The sequence below is a fragment of the Cydia pomonella genome, chromosome 1 (assembly GCF_033807575.1).
Source record: "Cydia pomonella isolate Wapato2018A chromosome 1, ilCydPomo1, whole genome shotgun sequence".
Classification (NCBI taxonomy): domain Eukaryota; kingdom Metazoa; phylum Arthropoda; class Insecta; order Lepidoptera; family Tortricidae; genus Cydia; species Cydia pomonella.
Window position 1 is genome coordinate 22,744,720 of NC_084703.1, and position 18,705 is coordinate 22,763,424.

The 18,705-nt window shown below is 38.3% G+C and overlaps 1 protein-coding gene across 1 annotated transcript in view; it reads left to right on the top strand.

Annotated features, from left to right (window-relative positions):
* Window positions 1–18,705, top strand: part of LOC133527283 (potassium voltage-gated channel protein Shaker) — a 315,532-nt gene that overhangs the window by 284,538 nt on the left and 12,289 nt on the right. Inside the window, exon 9 of the mRNA XM_061864295.1 lies at window positions 1,237–1,441. Coding sequence (XP_061720279.1) covers window positions 1,237–1,434 — 198 coding nt within the window. The 3' untranslated portion in view covers window positions 1,435–1,441. The remainder of the gene's footprint in view (window positions 1–1,236; window positions 1,442–18,705) is intronic.

The following is an 18,705-nucleotide window of genomic DNA, read 5'->3' on the forward strand; positions in this document are numbered from 1 at the left end:
TTATAAACTTTATATGGTATATTCACTAACCCAAATTACAGCCAACGTTGGGGCATCAATGCTTTCTTGGCGGAACTCGCGGATATGTGGTGGCGTCACCGAACTAATATACTCCCGACCGAATACTTAAAACGAATTATAAAATAAACTGTACGTCAAATGGCCGTAAGTGAAATTTTTTTTCACGCATGTCACACATTCGTAGTTTTTTTTAAAATTTATAGACAATCTAGAGTCGGGGGCCTATTTCCGTATCATTCGCTACAAACTAACATGCGAGATATGTCAAAATTGTATGCAATTGACATTTCATACATATTTCATATAATTAAATATAATACAATGTACACAATGTGTAAATGTAACTTTCCGGTTGTCCTAATACCTACCAAATATTAGTAAAAAAAAAAAAAAAAAATACAACATATCCGATAATTAATGAAACAGACAGTAATATCAAACCTGTTTATTGTATTTTTTTTCTCCTCTGAAGACTAGTAAATAGAATTTAAGTATGGCTCATGATTTCATTTTCTTTATGCTGTTGGTATGTATGTTAACATTATGTACTTAATAATGAACCTCCAGGTCTATGATTCTTAATTATGTTAAGTACTCTACATTGTACTTCAAATCCATTTGTATATGTGACTGTTTGTGTTCTAAATAAATGAAAAAAAAAATGAAAAAAAATTTCATTTCGAACAAAGAGGCATCTCGACTGATATTACAATAGAGGTCAAATCGAATTGCTTTTTTTTCATAAATGTTCCAAATTTGAATGTCATAACCAAATCGTTTTTGATGTAGTTATGAAGAAATTACAACATTATCACCGATAAGAAATTATTTGCAACAAAACAGTTTATCGCAATGTTGGCCATTATTTACGGATTTTGAAAGCATCATAGAGGATTTATGATATGTGTGTAGATAGAATATTTTACTATGTAATTTCTAATACGATAAGGGTTGTAAATCTTAGCGAGCTGGTTTAACGAACCCAAACCGGCGATATAAATTAAAATAGCATTACACCATTCTAAAAAGTATGTGCTTATCCAAGTTAACTATAAATCAATAATTTAGTTTAACGTTCGCACGAATAAGTCGACAATGTGGGACTTGATAGGCCGATTCAGTGCCTTTTTGAACGATAATGGCTAGGGTAACTGGACAGAAATTTTATGAAAACTAGCTATATAGGTACCATTTAAACATTACTTGTCATGGCAGTTGCAACAGCAAGAGCTTCAGAAAAAGCAACAAGTGCAAGCGCAGCGATTAGCGCTGCGCCAGGCGCAGAGCAACAACGCGCAACCACCAGGGCACGACGCGGCGCAGCGCCGGGAGCCCACCATGCGCCGCCGCACCACCTGTACCGTCCGCGTCAACAACCTGCATACTGCCGAAGCTATAGAAACGGACGTCTGACCATTGGGTGAGTCTACTGATTACGTTACTTACAGGACAAGTCATTCATTTTCGAGTCTGCACGATAAACCTATCAGCTACACCTATCAGCCGGCCTAGCCAAGGTGACAATCGCTATCGCTTCGACAACGAATCGCTTTGTGCTTCTCTATCACTCTTCCATATTAGTGCGGCAGTGACAGTTGCGTTTCGATAGCTACGGAGCGTAAGCGATTTGCACGTTGGCTACGCGGCCAAGTTTCATTTTGTAGTGTTAAACCAAGTTGATTATTTTAGTCAGGACCAGGGGGTGTTAAACCCATATCAATATTAGATATCTTTTTTTAATACATATAATGACTTGGCAATCTCATACAATGTATTGCTTGTGTCACTCGTACGTGTATTGCTCAAACTGCATATGATATTAGGTCTAACACCATATTCGTTTAAAATTATTTTAAATAGTTGAAGATGATCCTTAGTTATTACAAGTATGTAGCCGTGCAATGGCCAAGTCATTATATTATTTATTTATTTATTTAAAACTTTATTGCACAAAAGAAAAACTTAATGTACAAAAGGCGAACTTAATGTATTTAAAAAAGATATCTAATATGGATGCGGTTTTAACACTCCCTGGTAATGACTAAAATAACCGACTTGGTGTAACATTACATCCTCAAACTATTTGTATTAGAAGAATTGCATCGCGATACTTGCGTCTCTTTAAATGTAATGTTTTTGATGGGATCCTTTTTACTTAAGCTCCTACATAATTTTCTATACTTATCTCCGCATACTATTTATTTGTGATTCGACAAATCAAGCGGATCGTGGAAATCTAAGTATATATTTTTAAGTCAGGTACATGCACCAAAGAAGGCCCGATTCTTAAACTTTTCGTCGCCGTGTCTAACCCAAAAGCTGTGAAGAAGCCGGAAGCCACGTCACAGAAGAGTCAAAGCTAAAATTGAATTTTATGCATATGCACGTAGGTCTATGTTGCTCTGTGGTCTGTGACGGATTAATCCGTCTTCGGCGTTCGACCTACGGTGCGGATATATCCGTCATTGACGTCAAAAAGGAAGTTTGCCTACTATGAAAATTTTATACTTTTACATGTAATTTTGCGTCCATATACGCTAGTACCATAGACAAAACTGCAAGTTCATATTAAACCCAAGCACAATAAAAACATTAAATACGATGGGCCCTCTTTGGCTTAGGTAACTTATAGACCACCTCCGACTGTTTTTCCGATAAATTACCTCCGAATCATGACTGTTCTATTCTCTACTTGTGCAGAATTCAAACTAAAATGAGTTGACCAATACGGGCATAAAATTGTCAACATTTTGCCTTCTCCTATTTTTTAATCCTATTACGAATACTACTAATTGAAACTGAAAGTAATGTCGCTTTTTCGCAGGTATAAAGGTAATTTATATATCTTACCGTTTTTACACTGATATAAACGATAGCTCAGCAGCTATTTTTATCCTCTCACATTCTTGGCGTATGTGGGGCGATTATTAATGTTTTGGGTACAATCAAGGTTATAGGCACATATATAACTACCATTTTTACGCCTTTTCTTTTTAATTGCACTTTTATTTATCGTATGGCATGCATAAAGAAGGACAATCAGAGTATTGAGATCGCTAAGCTAGGTGACCAACTCAGGCGTGACTAAGTCCAAATCTTCAGATGGTTCTGAATATGAGTGGAGGACACAGCATTGGAAGATATATGAGCAGTGGTGTGCTGCTCTTTCTCACCGCACTCGCAGAGTGGAGAACTTTCTAACCCCATTTGTACATGTTAGAGGACTCAACGAGGGGGGTGGGGTTAGGGTCGGCAACGCGCATGTAACTCCTCTGGAGTTGCAGGTGTACATAGGCTACGGAGACTGCTTACCATCAGGCAGGCCGTATGCTTGTTTGCCACCGACGTAGTATAAAATTACAGCGGCCATGACCAGTTCTTAGCCTATTTAGGCGGCACCAAAATTTGCGAGGGAGGTAAAATCCTTTTTTTTTTTCGGGTCAGCTATATGTGCGGTCTGCCCTGTTGTAACAGAAGACCACTCCGCATTCCACCAATCTTCTTAGATATTGATGTTGTTCAGAGTCTGGACTGCAGAACAGGGTGGATTGGGTGATTTTGGTCACTGGGGAGGTGGATGGCAGAACTTGTCATGAACTAGCAGCGCAGGATTTTTAACGATCTTTCTCGGTTTCCCTCTTTAGAGCCTGTAGTCGTCGAATATGAGGTGGAACAATGTGACTTAATGCCGGTAAGCAGTGGACGGATGTGGATCTAATGCTGCCAGAGACGTAGCGCATAGTCTCGTTTAGCTTAACGTCTACTTTGTGGACATGTGTGCTTTCAACCCACACTCTTGCGCAGTATTCAGCCGCCAAGTAGACAAGCACAATCACTGAGGTGCGTAAGCAATCTGCTGAAGTTCCCCAACTGGTCCCCGCAAAGTTTGTGTAGAGGATCGTTCCTCGTCGTAATCTTCTGCTGCGAGAGTTTTGATAGGTAAGTCTTATATGTTAGGGATCCACTTATCAAGAGTAACTGCCAGATTTTTCGGACAGGGATTATACTACTCCGCGCACAGGATCCGATGTCAGAATTTTGCCTCCAGACTCAGTCTTTACTCTGAGTCACGAATGGGATATTATTTTCATACATAAACCTGGCATAAACTGTATGCGGAAGGTCGAATTTGTACAAATTAAAAAGTATTGGTGGCAAGACAGAGCCCTGTGGGAGTCCAATGTTGAGCTTGCGTTTCTGGCTCTTCTTGTTGCCCAAGAAAACTTCAAAAACTCTTTCAGTTAGATACCATGTTGGACTAAATACGAGCAAACCTTTAGACGGTGGTTAGCATAGGACCTAAGAAGTAGATTGAGATATAGCAACGTCAAATTAAGCTGAATATGGGCAATCAGGGGAAATAATTCGTGTAGATTTCGAATTTTAGAGTTTATTTTGTCGGGCGGGTAACTACGGAACCCTAAACTGAGTATGGCCCGACATGCTCTTGGTTTTTTTATTATTGATTAGCAGGTGACTAAGCTTGCTTATTCTAAACAAAAAAATTGATTTATGATGGACAACTATGCAAAAACGACGTTTTCTTAAATCGTCTATTTCTTATTTCTTTGTTAAAATAAGCATCATGTAGCGTAAAAATAATTACGATTAATATTGTAGGAAATTTTATGTACACCTTTTGTTCGAAGTAATTAAAATGCTATTATTAAAGATATTCGTAGTAACTGGCAACGCATTCGCATCGCGACGCTTTGCTACTCGGTCAAAATTTGCGGGGTCATAATTAAGAGCCCATCAACCTGCTCACTAGCGCCACTGGAAAATAATTGTGATTTTTTAAATTTAACGATAGATATTTAAAAAAGGGGGCCGCTACGTACTGTATTTTGTATTTAAATATTTGAATACATCAAACTAGTTTTTATGTTGCTGGATTCGTCAATCTATGAACTCAAAACAAAAATGGCCGTTTTTAATTTGTCCAAATCGCTCGCTCGACTCGCTTTACAGAGCTGCCAGTAAATACGTTTATCTTTGTGATATTGCTAAGTCCCACTGAAATGTGATGGGATGGTCTACGTTGAAAACACAAAGTGGCCAGTTCTGACGGTACATAGGTTAGTTATAGGTATGTTTCCATTTTTAGTATCAATATTTTCCATAACAGTCGTTTTGGTTTGTTAAAAGGTTGAAAGGTTGATACACCTTCCTGAATTTAGTAACTGATAAGAAGGACGCCGCAATAAGTGAGACACGGTGGCGATATCTACGTATTGCTGCGCCTATGTCGTCAGTTAGGTACTAAATTCAGGAAAATGTAAAAATCTTAAGTAAATATTTTTAAAAAGGACCTTAATACTCTAATAAGTAGAGTGGTATATTGTTTGCATTATATTTATTGCGATTCAATTTTGACTTTTCGTGTGTAATGCATTCTATGGGGTATGAAAATCCGATGTCAGTAAAGTAAATGAATGGCGGCCGGCAAACACCATTCATAGCATGGCACACGTCATGCAGACCGCATCTGTGGTAGGTGCAGCCTTCCTATCGTCGGCTTGAATGAATGCGGAGTACAGGAACGATCGATACTCGCTGCGGCATCGCGGTGCCCTGTGACGTCACGTACGCGGCCCCCGCCATCCTCACCCCCATCTCCGCCACGTGCTCGGGTGCACGGGGTCGGTCGGTCCCGGCCCCGAATCGATGCCGCGTGGGGTCCACCGTGCCTGTGCTGGCTGCTGGGTCCCCCCCCCCCCCTCTTTCACTTCCTGCCACTTTCCCAGTTCCTTTACATGATAATACTCTAAATTCTCACTAGGACAATTTGGTATTCAAAAAAAATATAAAAATACTATCCTACACTGATTGCGATGTCTTAAGAATGGTTTCCTGCCTAATAATCTCTACACTAACATTATTTTTGTAGTTTTTATTTTATCGTTCTGTCGCGATGCATGATTTATGTATTCATGCTAAATTGGAGCTTTCCGGCACTAACAATCATCTAGAACAGCCGCGGTCAGACAGACAGACGGACATTGCAAATATATAAGTGAAAACCGGTTTGACTGAAAAATCTTAGTATGTCTATAATGTATGTATTTTCAACAAGTCACTTTTCGAAAACTAATAGTTTGAACTGAGGGAAAACGCGTTTTCATTAATAACGGATTCTTACGGTTACGTATATTACATATATGGAAAGAAAGTAATTTCCTGGTGTGGTTCTTAGCTTCCGGGCGAGTCTTGTTTCTACTGGGGTATAAAATAGTGCTTCCCTTTTCTCAAAATTATAAAATACCTATAATAAAAGGTAAATTAATTATAAAAGCAAACACTTCAACTGCTACATATATTTTAGAAATGGTCGTCTCATATTGCTATGGTAAGAAACCCCCCGCGCCTTTACTCCGCTGTTTTTCATATGCATGCGTCATTTTTCCAAATTTACATAGCTATCGCTATGTCACTGCCACAATTCTGACGAATTCAACGACACCTCATATGTCAAAAACCCGTCCTGCCGTTTGGGCTGTAGGGCGTGCCGAAGAAATTGACATACATTACATACGTACGCTCGAAAAACATTACTCTCCTTCTGACGCAGTCGCGTAAAAATGTGATATTAGGAATATGCTCTTATGTGGCACATAACAATGAATTGCTTTTACGTCTTCCATAGTAAGTAGGTAATGAAGCGATTTTCAGTTTAACGCTTCCGACCGTATAGTAATTTTATCTACTCGTACCTCTATAGCATAATCTCCCTATAATATACTCAGAAACGAAAAACTAACAGCCTATATTAATTAACAAACCTGTATCTGTAGGTGCATCGACATTTTAACTTTATCGATACCCGATACCTTATTAATAGGCTTGGGACGTTTGGATGCTCGCCGTGGTTCTAGAATCCACGGAGTCGCCGTTATGTTATAATTTTTTTTTCGAAGTCAAAGTCAAAGCGTTAAAATAAAATATTATATTAGATGTCATGATTTATGCCGTTATATCGGTAATTAACACGTTATTATGACTGCAATTAATTATATCATAAATCTATACTATTATCATACACACAAGTCACTGTCACAGTTCACAGCTGACGCGATATGCATTATATAATAATAATAAAGCTTTATTTGTCCATGCAAAAAAAAAATCTATAGTCCGTTAAGATTCGATTTAACTTAAATAATATAAATTAATAGTTTGTATATTTATGCACTAGTAAATTTAACATAATTGGAATGAATTATACTTAATTATAATTAATTACTTTTGAATTATTCGTTTTTAGGGTTCCGTAGCCAAATGGCAAAAAACGGAACCCTTATAGATTCGTCATGTCCGTCTGTTTATATTATTAGAATTTAGATATTTATACATTTTAATTTAATTTTTGGATGGACTCCCTTCAGTAAAAGCCTCCTCCAAGGTATGCCACCTTGTTCTGTCTTTTGCTGTGTTTAGCCAACCTGGGCCTGCTATTGCCACTATTTCATCTGTCCATCTATCGTACGGACGGCCACTCAATCTTTTTCCTGTCGGCCCAGTCCAATCTACCGCTCTCCGAGTCCATCGGTTATCCTCGTACCTAGCGACGTTGCCTGCCTTCCACTTGCTCTTCAGCGCGAAAGTTAACACATTCGCTACCAACGTTTTCGTAGCGCTACGCTCGGTACCGATCCCAGCATTTTCCCGCTTTGTAGAGGAAAGTGACTACGAATAGAGAACCCGCCTTGCGGGTTCCCGGTACCTACTCAATGTGTTAAGGCGTCGGTAACTTTGGATTTCTTGCGGAGGTCAGCATTTCTCACCCTATCTTTGAGCCTTAGTCCCATACTGCTTAGAAGCAGTATGCATTATATATGATTTACATAATCAGGCATCCTCTTTGATACTTGTGTTGTGACAGACTACTGACATCTATTTTACAAATAAAAATTATAATTTTAGTAGTTGTAGTTGAGTAATAAATTATAATTTTTGGTTTTATGAGATTACCGCGTTATGCTGTAATGAGCCTGAATCAAAAAATAGTAATTTTCACGCTTCTTTTTGTAAACTCCTTTGCAGGGATCTACTGTGTGATTCTGGACATAGAAAACAATACAATTTGATCGACTCAACACGTTGACGCGTTGGGTAGCGTCGCGTCAAGTTTTAAAAATGTACTTCCGGCTTTATTATTGTTTGTTCTTGTCATAGTCTCTTTTTTCATTTCTATCTACTTCTAAGTCCTAAGTGCCACGTCAAACCGGTAGACGAATTATTGTTCCTTACCAAAGCTTGGTGGACAACATTGAACCCCGACTAATTTACGTAGGTTGTTTTTCGCATTGCTTACGGGCGCACGTACCTATGTGGCAACTCTATTATAACCTTCGATCCGTGGATGGAGGGTGGCAGTTAGTGTCAAACCAGAAAACAGACTTACCTAGCCGCCATAAACGAGTTTATTGCATAAATAATATAACTCCAGTTAAAAAACCTCACAATTTAGGTGAAGATACTTAAGCCTTGTGAAAATACTTATACTATAAGGACGTTGACGACGACGGCAAACTTTTGTTGCTGGGTCATTATTTGATTTGGTGTAAATTGGCAGGTCCACGGCACAAATTTAATTTATTTTATTAGTGATGACATTTTATGTAGTTTGTATGACGTTAATACACGGACAAATTATCATATTCATCATATAAATTATTATATATTTTTTCTTACTTTAAGTGAGATATTATAGTATGTGAATAAAATACAACAAAAAAATAACAACTCCCCTTTAGCAGATTCTGATAAAAGAGAACATAAACAATAAAAAACATTTCCATGTCCTTACCGTGGAAGAATAGTAATTACTTTGGTCGAAGTAGTCCACAGTATTTCGTGGTAATGGCTACCATGGTAATGATAAAAACTAACATTTTGTCACATAACCCTGAACATAGTTAATGTTCCATAACATTCTTCCAATTACTTCATAACAATTCGAATAAGTAATCGTATCAAATAGGATTCGTAATAAAATTATTTACACATATCTACAAATAAGACACGGACCTGACATTTTTTTTTTGACGAAACCACGCTAATCGACTTAATATTTCAAAATAAAATACAGAGTGATTTCTGGGTCGTGATCCAGAACCACTTTCTGACTCTATGAATGATCCACATTATCCGCATAAGGTAGTATTTGATTAAAAGATAATTACAAATATAATAAAAAGTACAAATATTTATTTTTTCCGAGTTTTATTTGAATAAAACGTCAGTAGTACAACTTTTTGTCTTTTGAGCCATATTTCTAAGAAAAGGCTTCATTTTAGGGACATAATGTTGTAAACATTTATTGTGTAGAATTTGATAAGCTTTCACTTCGCCTTACACAATATTCATATTAAAACCATAGCTAAAGAGAAAAAAAAACAAATAGGTAAGTCATATATTTTATTCTATGCCGTCTTATCCCCGTGGGGACCTAGCTCCACCAAGCTCAAATTTTGAGACACGCATACCGGGATCTCAATAATTGTAGGTGTGAAATTTGATTACTGTCACTACTGTTTGAACCCCATTTAAATAAATAAATAAATAAATATTATAGGACATTATTACACAAATAGACTAAGTCCCACAGTAAGCTAAATAAGGCTTGTGTTGAGGGTACTGAAGTAGACAACGATATATATAATATATAAATATAAATATATACATAGAAAACACCCATGACTCAGGACCAAGTATCCATGCTTATCACACGAATATATGCCCTTACCAGGATTTGAACCCGGGACCATCAGCTTCGTAGGCAGGCAGCAACCTAAAATCTGTTTTTGCAATCACATTAATTAGCCCTAAAAAGTTTTCCTCCGTTAATTTTAGTAACTTTGTATTGCGTAGCACTCGTGTACTAATTATGGATTTACTGATGTCTATTTTATTGAAATCCGCTAAATAGTTTAGGCGCTAGAAGAAAAAATATGATTTAATATTCGGAGTCCTCTCAAGGCGGTTGGTTTAATTTTTCTGTAAAAAAACAAGTATAAACAAGTTGTCAATAAGAAAGAAGAGAAGGTGTTGTAAACAAGAGGAATCTACCGATACGTCATTTAAAAAAATCCGTCCAGTATCCTAAGCTACAGGGTATACTGAATCATCAGTACTTAAACCCATAACCCTTCTTTCTGGTTAAGTCGCAGTCGAGTAAAATGTTAATATTGGGGTAGATAACATACAAATGTATAGTTAAAAGTGGATTTCATATTCCTCCGAGTTTCCTTTTAAGAGAATGTCCCCTGGAAGTGTATAAGCGTTAAACTTAGATTCAGCAAGTATTTTCTATAACAAGATGTATTTTTTCCGCAAAGATATCTAGGACATTTTTGTGTAGAATTTAATAAGCTTTAATGTTGCCTTACACTATATTTTCATAAAGAATGTAGATTTAGAGTAAAACGCTAATTTCTCCTGGATGGTACACATTTTCCAAGATGGCTGCTATTCCTCGAGGTCCCCAAATATCAAATGGTGTGGGCATGGAAAAAGGGGCCTTTAATTTATATACATACCAAATTTCATGACTGTTCTAGAGATTTCGAGGTTGGTCTTAATCCGATTGTGCTACTTACGCAATAAACCTACATATATACACAACATACATAAATATATATTATAAATAAATATACCTATATGATGTACCCAAGTATACAAGTAACATGCGGATCATTTAATTTTGTGCGAGTTAGAGAGGTGCTTACGTAAGTTGTTTTTAAAAGAAAATTTTGCTCTGTGCTTGCCTTAAAGGCCTGAAGGGCAAAGGAGTTATAAAGCCCGTGCGGTGATGGGGCATAATAAGTTTCAGACTTCGGGACGTACGCAACCGGGACGTAGTGCTACAAAATTAAATTTAGACTTAAGATGCTCGAGAGCAGCTGGATCAAATAATATAGATCAAACGGTGCAAAGAATTCTTAGTGTCCTGCGTTCACGGATGGCAAGCCTGTTCAGTTTGAGGCGGAAGGCCGATACATGATCGTATTTACACAGCCCAAATATAAATTCAGTAGCCTATCTGGTTTGTTGAGTAATAATACTCCTGGCTAATATTACAGTAACACATCTGCATAATCAATCACAGTCAACACCAATGCCTCAATAAGGGGAGTTTGTGCTCTCTGGCAGAAAGTGCTTGAACCTATAAAGAGATCTCAACATGTTGGTTACTTTGCGACAAACATCAAACAGCTGGGAGGTCCAAGTCAAACCACTGTCAACGATTAGACCTAGGTTTTTAACGTCAGACTGAAACGGAACTTCATTATTTTCGAATGTAGTCGGATTTAAGAGCGTGATGTCAAGTAAGGACAACAGACTTTTAGCTTATGATTTGATGAGATCTGGGTCAGACGACACGCGTTTGTAATGACTTTTGACCCTTTGGCCCTTTGGAGCCATAGCTCTTCAAGTGGCATAAATCAATTTTGAGTTGTTGGAATTTTAATTAATCAAATTTCAAATTAAAATTACATAATCGGTCGGGAGCCGACGGCCTAACACTCCAAGGGATAAGACGCGAGTTGGCACAATGGCTATTAACACTTGTGTGTGTGTGTGTGTGTGTTTTCTGCCCACGTCACGTTATTTCTTTTTTTTTTTATACTACGTCGGTGGCAAACAAGCATACGGCCTGCCTGATGGTAAGCAGTCTCCGTAGCCTATGTACACCTGCAACTCCAGAGGAGTTACATGCGCGTTGCCGACCCTAACCCCACCCCCCTTGTTGAGCTCTGGCAACCTTACTCACCGGCAGGAACACAACACTATGAGTAGGGTCAAGTGTTATTTGGCTGCGGTTTTCTGTAAGGTGGAGGTACTTCCCCAGTTGGGCTCTGCTCTAGATCTGGAATGACATCTGCTGTGCTGTGCCCTACCACACAAGGCGAGATGACATTCACATTGCCCATACCTCTCTTTTGGACGTAGTTTAAGGACATACCCGGGTCCAAAAAGTTTTTATTTTCCTATCTTGACGGATAATAAAATATTGCAACGAATAAGTTAAGTTCATTTAATTTACCGATACATTTTGAGGGTATCCTTTAAAACTTTAATGTCTGTCAGTAGGATGTATTTTGTCTAAACCAACTCACTTAGTGGCAGCGTCGTAGCCAAAAAGGCGTTGTTCACTGCGTTATTACTAAACCTACCTTCAATTACTCCTGTCCTGATACCATCCCACCCATAACTGGCCACGAGGTTCATCTTGCTCTCGCAAAGATGAACTACGGGAAAAGCCCTGGTGAGGACGGCATCACGACTGAGATACTGAAAATAGGAGAACCTCCACTCTTACCACATCAGTCATCACTAATCATTTCAACTCTATTTTGAAATCTGGTTTTCCCTGAAAAGTTCTGCCATTAAAACACCATTTTACAAAACAATCACAAGAAAGGCATTAAATTTGATATCAATATTTATAGACCCATTAGCCTTGTCTCGCACCTCTACAAAACGTTTGTTAAAGTAATTGAGCGTCACATTGCTGGTAAATTAGATAGCAATCAACCTCCCGAACAGGCCGGGTTCCGACCAGGACTTTCTACCACAGACCACTTACAGACCCTGAACCAGATAATTGAAAAATACCATGAATTTAACATCCCTCTTTGTATGGCCTTTGTAGATTATAATAAAGCTTTTGACAGTATAACCCATACATCCATATTTGCCGCATTGCTGGACCAAGGCATAGAACCTACATATGTTCACCTAATCCGCAACATCTATGCCTCCAGCACCACCTGTATCAAACTAGTCTCCCGGACCGTCCTTTAACATAAACAAGGGCGTCAAGCAAGGCGATCCCCTGTCACCTAAGTTGTTCAATAGTACCCTTGAACAGGTGTTCAGGAAGCTGGCGGCAGGATGGGAACATAAAGGAATTGACGTCGGCGGAAGACAGTTAACAAATCTACGTTTCGCCGATGACATTGTCCTGTTCTCATCTTCAGCTACAGAGCTCCGCGTCATGCTGGAGGACCTAAGCAGGGCAAGCCTTGAGGTTGGGTTAACAATGAACATGTCGAAGACTAAGCTCATGACCAATAGGACGGGGGAGAAATAAAATATGTCCATGAGTGTCCATATATACCTGGGCCAAAACTGGAATAACTGATGAAACTGAAACTGCCGCTAAGCTCAAATGGGACCTGGGCAGGGCACGTCGGCCGTATGCCGGATGACCTGTGGGCCAAAACAGCCACCTGTTAGGTCCCACAGGTAGTAAGGCGTCACGGTAGACCTCGTCGGTGATTGCGGGACGAACTTGACGCCTCTGACAGAGACTAGTGGAAGACTTCCGAGGACAGGGACACATGGAAGAATAAGCCGGAGGCCTTTGCCCAGCAGTGGGACAATATGCGCTCATAATAATACAGGGTGGCCCAAAAAAACGTTGACAAAGTTTTTTTTAAGTTTTAATATTAAATACTTACATAACTTATTCAATACAACTTAAAATTAAAAATACAGCCTTTTTTATTTAAGAAAAATCAATTGTCTTCAAAATAGCCCCCTTTGGCTTTAATGCACAAACGCAAACGTTTGGTAAAATTTTCAACGATATGCCGCAGCTCCTCCATGGTTATTTTTGCCCACTCCTGGGTAAGTTTCGCTTTTAAAGCGTCTACACTCTTGTGTTTTGTAGCACAGGCCCTTGTTTCTAAGATAGACCACAAACTATAATCCATTGGATTTAGATCAGGTGAGTAGGGCGGCCACTCTTTCGAGCTTATGAACCCTGGAAAATTGTCTTTACACCACTGCTGCACACTTCGGGCCCTGTGAGATGGAGCAGAGTCCTGCTGGAATATCCACGGCTGGTTGCCGAAATGTTGTTGACTCCAAGGAAGAACTACAGCTTCCAGAATATCTCTCCTGTATATTTCTTGGTTTATTTTTACACCCTTTTCAATAAAAATGAGAGGAGTTTTGCCTGTAGAGCAAATACCACCCCAAACCATAACTGAATCCGGCTTTTGACGATGGGGAATGACTGCGACCTCTCCGGGGCGACTAGAAGAGTAAATTCTGTCATTTTGGTGATTGTGGGCCTGTTCTATACAAAAAAGTTTTTCATCAGTAAAAAGGATATTTTTCCATTTTTCAGTAGCGGCACGTCGCGTAATCAAACGGCATCTCTGTAGACGAACTTTTTTATCTTTATCTTCTAGAAGCTGAGCTTTACGTAGCTTATATGCCTTTAATTTTAGATCATTAGCGACAATACGTTGGACCGTTGATCGACTTACACCCAGTTCCCGAGCCATTTTTCGCACTTTGGTCCGTGGATTACGACTAAGCCGTTTTTTTATAACATTTCGAAGCCTCGGAGTCCTAACAGTCCTCTTTCTTCCTCTTCCTGGGCGGTCAGCAAGATGCCCGAGTTCATTATACCGCCCAATAGTCTTGGACACCAGTTGACGACTGACACCGAGCGATCTAACTATCTCACACTGTCGTTTTTTCCGCTTCGTGCAAGGAAATTATTGCTTTACGCTGCGTAGACATCATAAAAACCAAAAATATTCATATAATTCAAACAAGCTATTATTCATAAAACGTTGCCAATATGTGTAAGAATGTAACAGAAAATGAACCGAATTCGTTTGGCGTTCCAAATTCAAAAATTTTACTTTTTAATTTTGTCAACGTAATTTTGGGCCACGGTGTATGTAATACTACTGAAAATAAAATAAGTTTTAAATAAAATATGAAATATATAAATAAAAGTAAACCAACTTCAAAAAGGGTAAAATATAATATTATCCTTTTTTAAGTATATGCGTTACGAACTGATATGATTAAAGTCGGTGCCAAGCCAAATTTTGAAATTGGTGCGATTCGATAAGGATGCGATTATGTAAATGTACAATACGTTGGATTGCGTTACACGACAGCCATGTATATACTTTATACCTATGAAGCACGGGTGAACCTTCTTAGCGCAGTCAGTCAGTAAAATAATTCAATGACCGTCTTCAGGGCTTAAACTTTTTACCTTCATGCCAAATTTCACCCAAATCGGTTCAGATGTTTAGCCGTGAAAAGGTAACAAAAAGACATACAGAATTAATTCCACGTTTATAATACCTGTTACCACAGTTGTAATGTGATTTATAGACATACAGCTGATTATTTTTAACCGGTATTGTTACTATTTGGCTTGGCACCGACTTCAAACATAGTTGGTAACGCATGTACTTAAAAAAGTATAATATTTTATTTTATCCTTATTTTTCTTCTTTTCCATTTTTGATAGCATTTGCATTGTTAAGAGCTTACAAGTGACACGTGACACATAAATGAAGAACACAATCATGTTTAACACTAAATTCGTTAACTTTTTCTAAAAAAAACTTTGCTCGTGACTGTCTGGGAAATAATTCTTCCCTCCTTCTTCCTCGCGTTGTCCCAGCATTTGCCATGACTCATGAGAGCCTGGGGTCCGCTTGACAACTAATCCCACGTTTTGGCGTAGGCACTAGTTTTTACGAAAGCGACTGCCATCTGACCTTCCAATCCAGAGGGTAAACTAGGCCTTGTTGGGATTAGTCCGATTTCTTCACGATGTTTTCCTTCACCGAAAAGAGACTGGTAAATATCAAATGATATTTTGTACATAAGTTCGGAAAAACTCATTGGTACGAGTCGGGGTTTGAACCCGCGACCTCCGGATTGCAAGTCGCACGCTCTTACCGCTAGGCCACAGGCAAATAATTTCTCCACTAAATACTCTAAATCTATCCTCCGCCCCAATCCTTCAACCCTCCGATCACTACCTCGCAGCACATCAACTCCTGATCACTAAACTCCTCGAACCTGAACTACCAAACCTTCAACCATCATTCCCAGACCCTTCAACTCCAGACTCTTTAATCCTATCCCCCAACCCCTCAACTTCCAACCCCCGATCCCTCAACTCCCAACTCCTCAGTCCCCGACCCGTCAACTCACCGCCCCTTAGCCCCCTTACTTCTCAAACCCTGACTCGTCAAGCCCCATCCCCTTAACCCCCCTCTTATTTCCAACACTACCTACATCAAAAATCATAATACACCCAATTATAAGAGGGAAGTTCTACATATCACCCGTGGTCTTCATAATATTGATTATGTCGTGGTAAGGCTACTTATTGAAGTAGCCTTACCACGAGTTTGACACTGACATATTCGCTAGCGTAACTTGCCTTCTATGCATCTCGATTGTACTGGCATTTTATTAGTACGAGCGAGATGTATAGAAAGTAAGTTACGAACACGTCAGCGAATATTTAGATTCAAACTCGTGTTAAGTTATACACTACATCAAATTTGTAGTTTTCGAGAGGAAATCCTTGAGTTGCTTAAAAATACAGTAAAATCACCATACATACAAGGTGCCCGTGAGCATTGCGAGACATTTTAACTAAGCATTCATGGTAATAGTTAGAAACTAAAATGTCATATATAATTTTCTGGATTAGCCCTAGTTTCAGAGATAATTAAATGTTTTTTGAAAACATTCTTTCGCCATAAGTCGGTACAAAACAAATTTTTGACTGCGGTATTGCCACTTTGAGGTCTAGTCTGGACATACCTATTGATTGACATCGAAACATTTAAAAAATGTATTCGAGAGGCTACCCCCAAATAAAAAACAAACTTTTTAGTTAATTTTAGGTTAGGTGTTTATCAATAAAAATTACGTTTTATGTATGTGTTCAAAAAAAGAGAAAAAAAAACAAAGAAATTTTTTTTGTTGTCGAATTTCACAAAAAGTCGTATAACATTTTTTACTTCTGTTGCCATCAGGAATGCACCGTTAAAATCTCTCGCATTGCTCACGGGCACCTTGTGTATGTGCTTTTAAAATTTGAGGAGTTCCCTCAATTTACGTGGATTCCATTGTCAAATCAAATCAAAACCAAAAATATTATGAGAAACACCCAAATCACCATTAAAAATTTAGGATTTCTCTCAATTCCTCATGAATCCCATCATCATATCACCTTGGAGGTAACTAATGATGACCAAATAATGAATAGAATCAGGCGTTCCCTTCTTTGCGGAAATCCATACAAATTAAAACAATAGTTATGTGTACAACAAAAGAGCACAGTTTGATATTGCTTCGAGTACTTATTTTGAGTCCCGTGCATGCGAAAAATTCTATAATACTCGCTACGCTCGTGAATCTAATTTAGAATCTTGAGCGTAGTAAGGGACTCAAATGTGCCCGAGATGTAAATAACTTTAATCCGGTTGGACACAAAACTTTTCAAATCGGCAGTGAGAACATATTTGGAAGGTAAAAATACAACCAAAAAACGTAATCTTTCTTCATCACTATTTCACTCACGTATTCTAATTACCGCAGTAAAATATAATGAAAGAAATTACAATAAAATAATACAGAAATAACGAACAACAATTGACAATATTTTTTTATAAAAATAAACTTTGTAAGATACGGTCCGAATTGCAGATACTACTACTTGTCAACTATAGTAGAGACAGATCATTAAAAGTAGAATTATTTATTTTGCGTAATAATCTCTGTATGTTTTAAGTTAATTGTTTTGATTGTACAATAAAATACTTAAAATACGGTGTTTATAGCAAATATTAAACTTTTTTTCATTTACTAATTATTACGAATGATACTCGTAGGGTGATTTGGATCGATGCGGTCTGATTTATTTCGGGAGTCGGTTCGGATACGGTTGAATTACGTTTGAACTTTTTTTTGCCTCTTTCTTTTTGCTAATGACGTGAAAGGGACAGAGAGAATAGAATTCAAATATTGCGAACTTGTATTAGGCCCTGCACGTAGAAATGACATTCGAATATACAGGTCACTTGAATGTCATTTTGTCTCACTCAATAGTGAGCAACATGGTATTTTGTTCCAGCTGCTGAGGTGAAAAAAATATTACTTTGCTAATCCGCGAAAACATAACGTGCTAGTCACCCTAACCCTTTATACTTACTTGCATTAATTGCATGTAAAAATACGCAACTAAGTATAACGGGTTAGCACTGATTGACTAGCACGTTATGTTTTCGCGGATTAGCAAAGTAATATTTTTTGTCTAAATTAATGATTACCACTTTTTCTTACTTACCTACATACAAATCAGAGCTAGATGTAGTGGTGCTATGTCTTATTTCTTGAATACGTCACACTTACGTAACGCAGGTGGGGGTAGACAGGTACTCACCGGGCGTTGACAGGAGTGGTGGTGCGAGTTGGGGCCAAGTCCCGTAGTTACCAGAGCTCGACTGGGGTGAGCTATTTTCAAAGTTAGCAGAATATGGACATACCTTGTCATTCAATGGTAGATGCCGTCTAACAATTGCCCGTCGCCCAAATTATCAGTTGGAACTATAGCAACTTAGTACGACGCACATTGTGGAAAATTATCTGTGACATTTATGCTTGGAATTGATGCCCTAATTCATAAGCTATCGAATGATTATTATTTTTTAAATGTGCGATAGGTAAATGGACAGATAATGGTACATTAAGCAAGTGCAGTCGTGTTTGGCATCATGAAATTTTGAATAGGTGCATTTTTAAAATGGTTGAGAAAAAACATGGGGGCTGATTTGTCGATAAAATTCATCATATTATACGTAGTTAACGGCTCCACTATACGTGCACAATCAC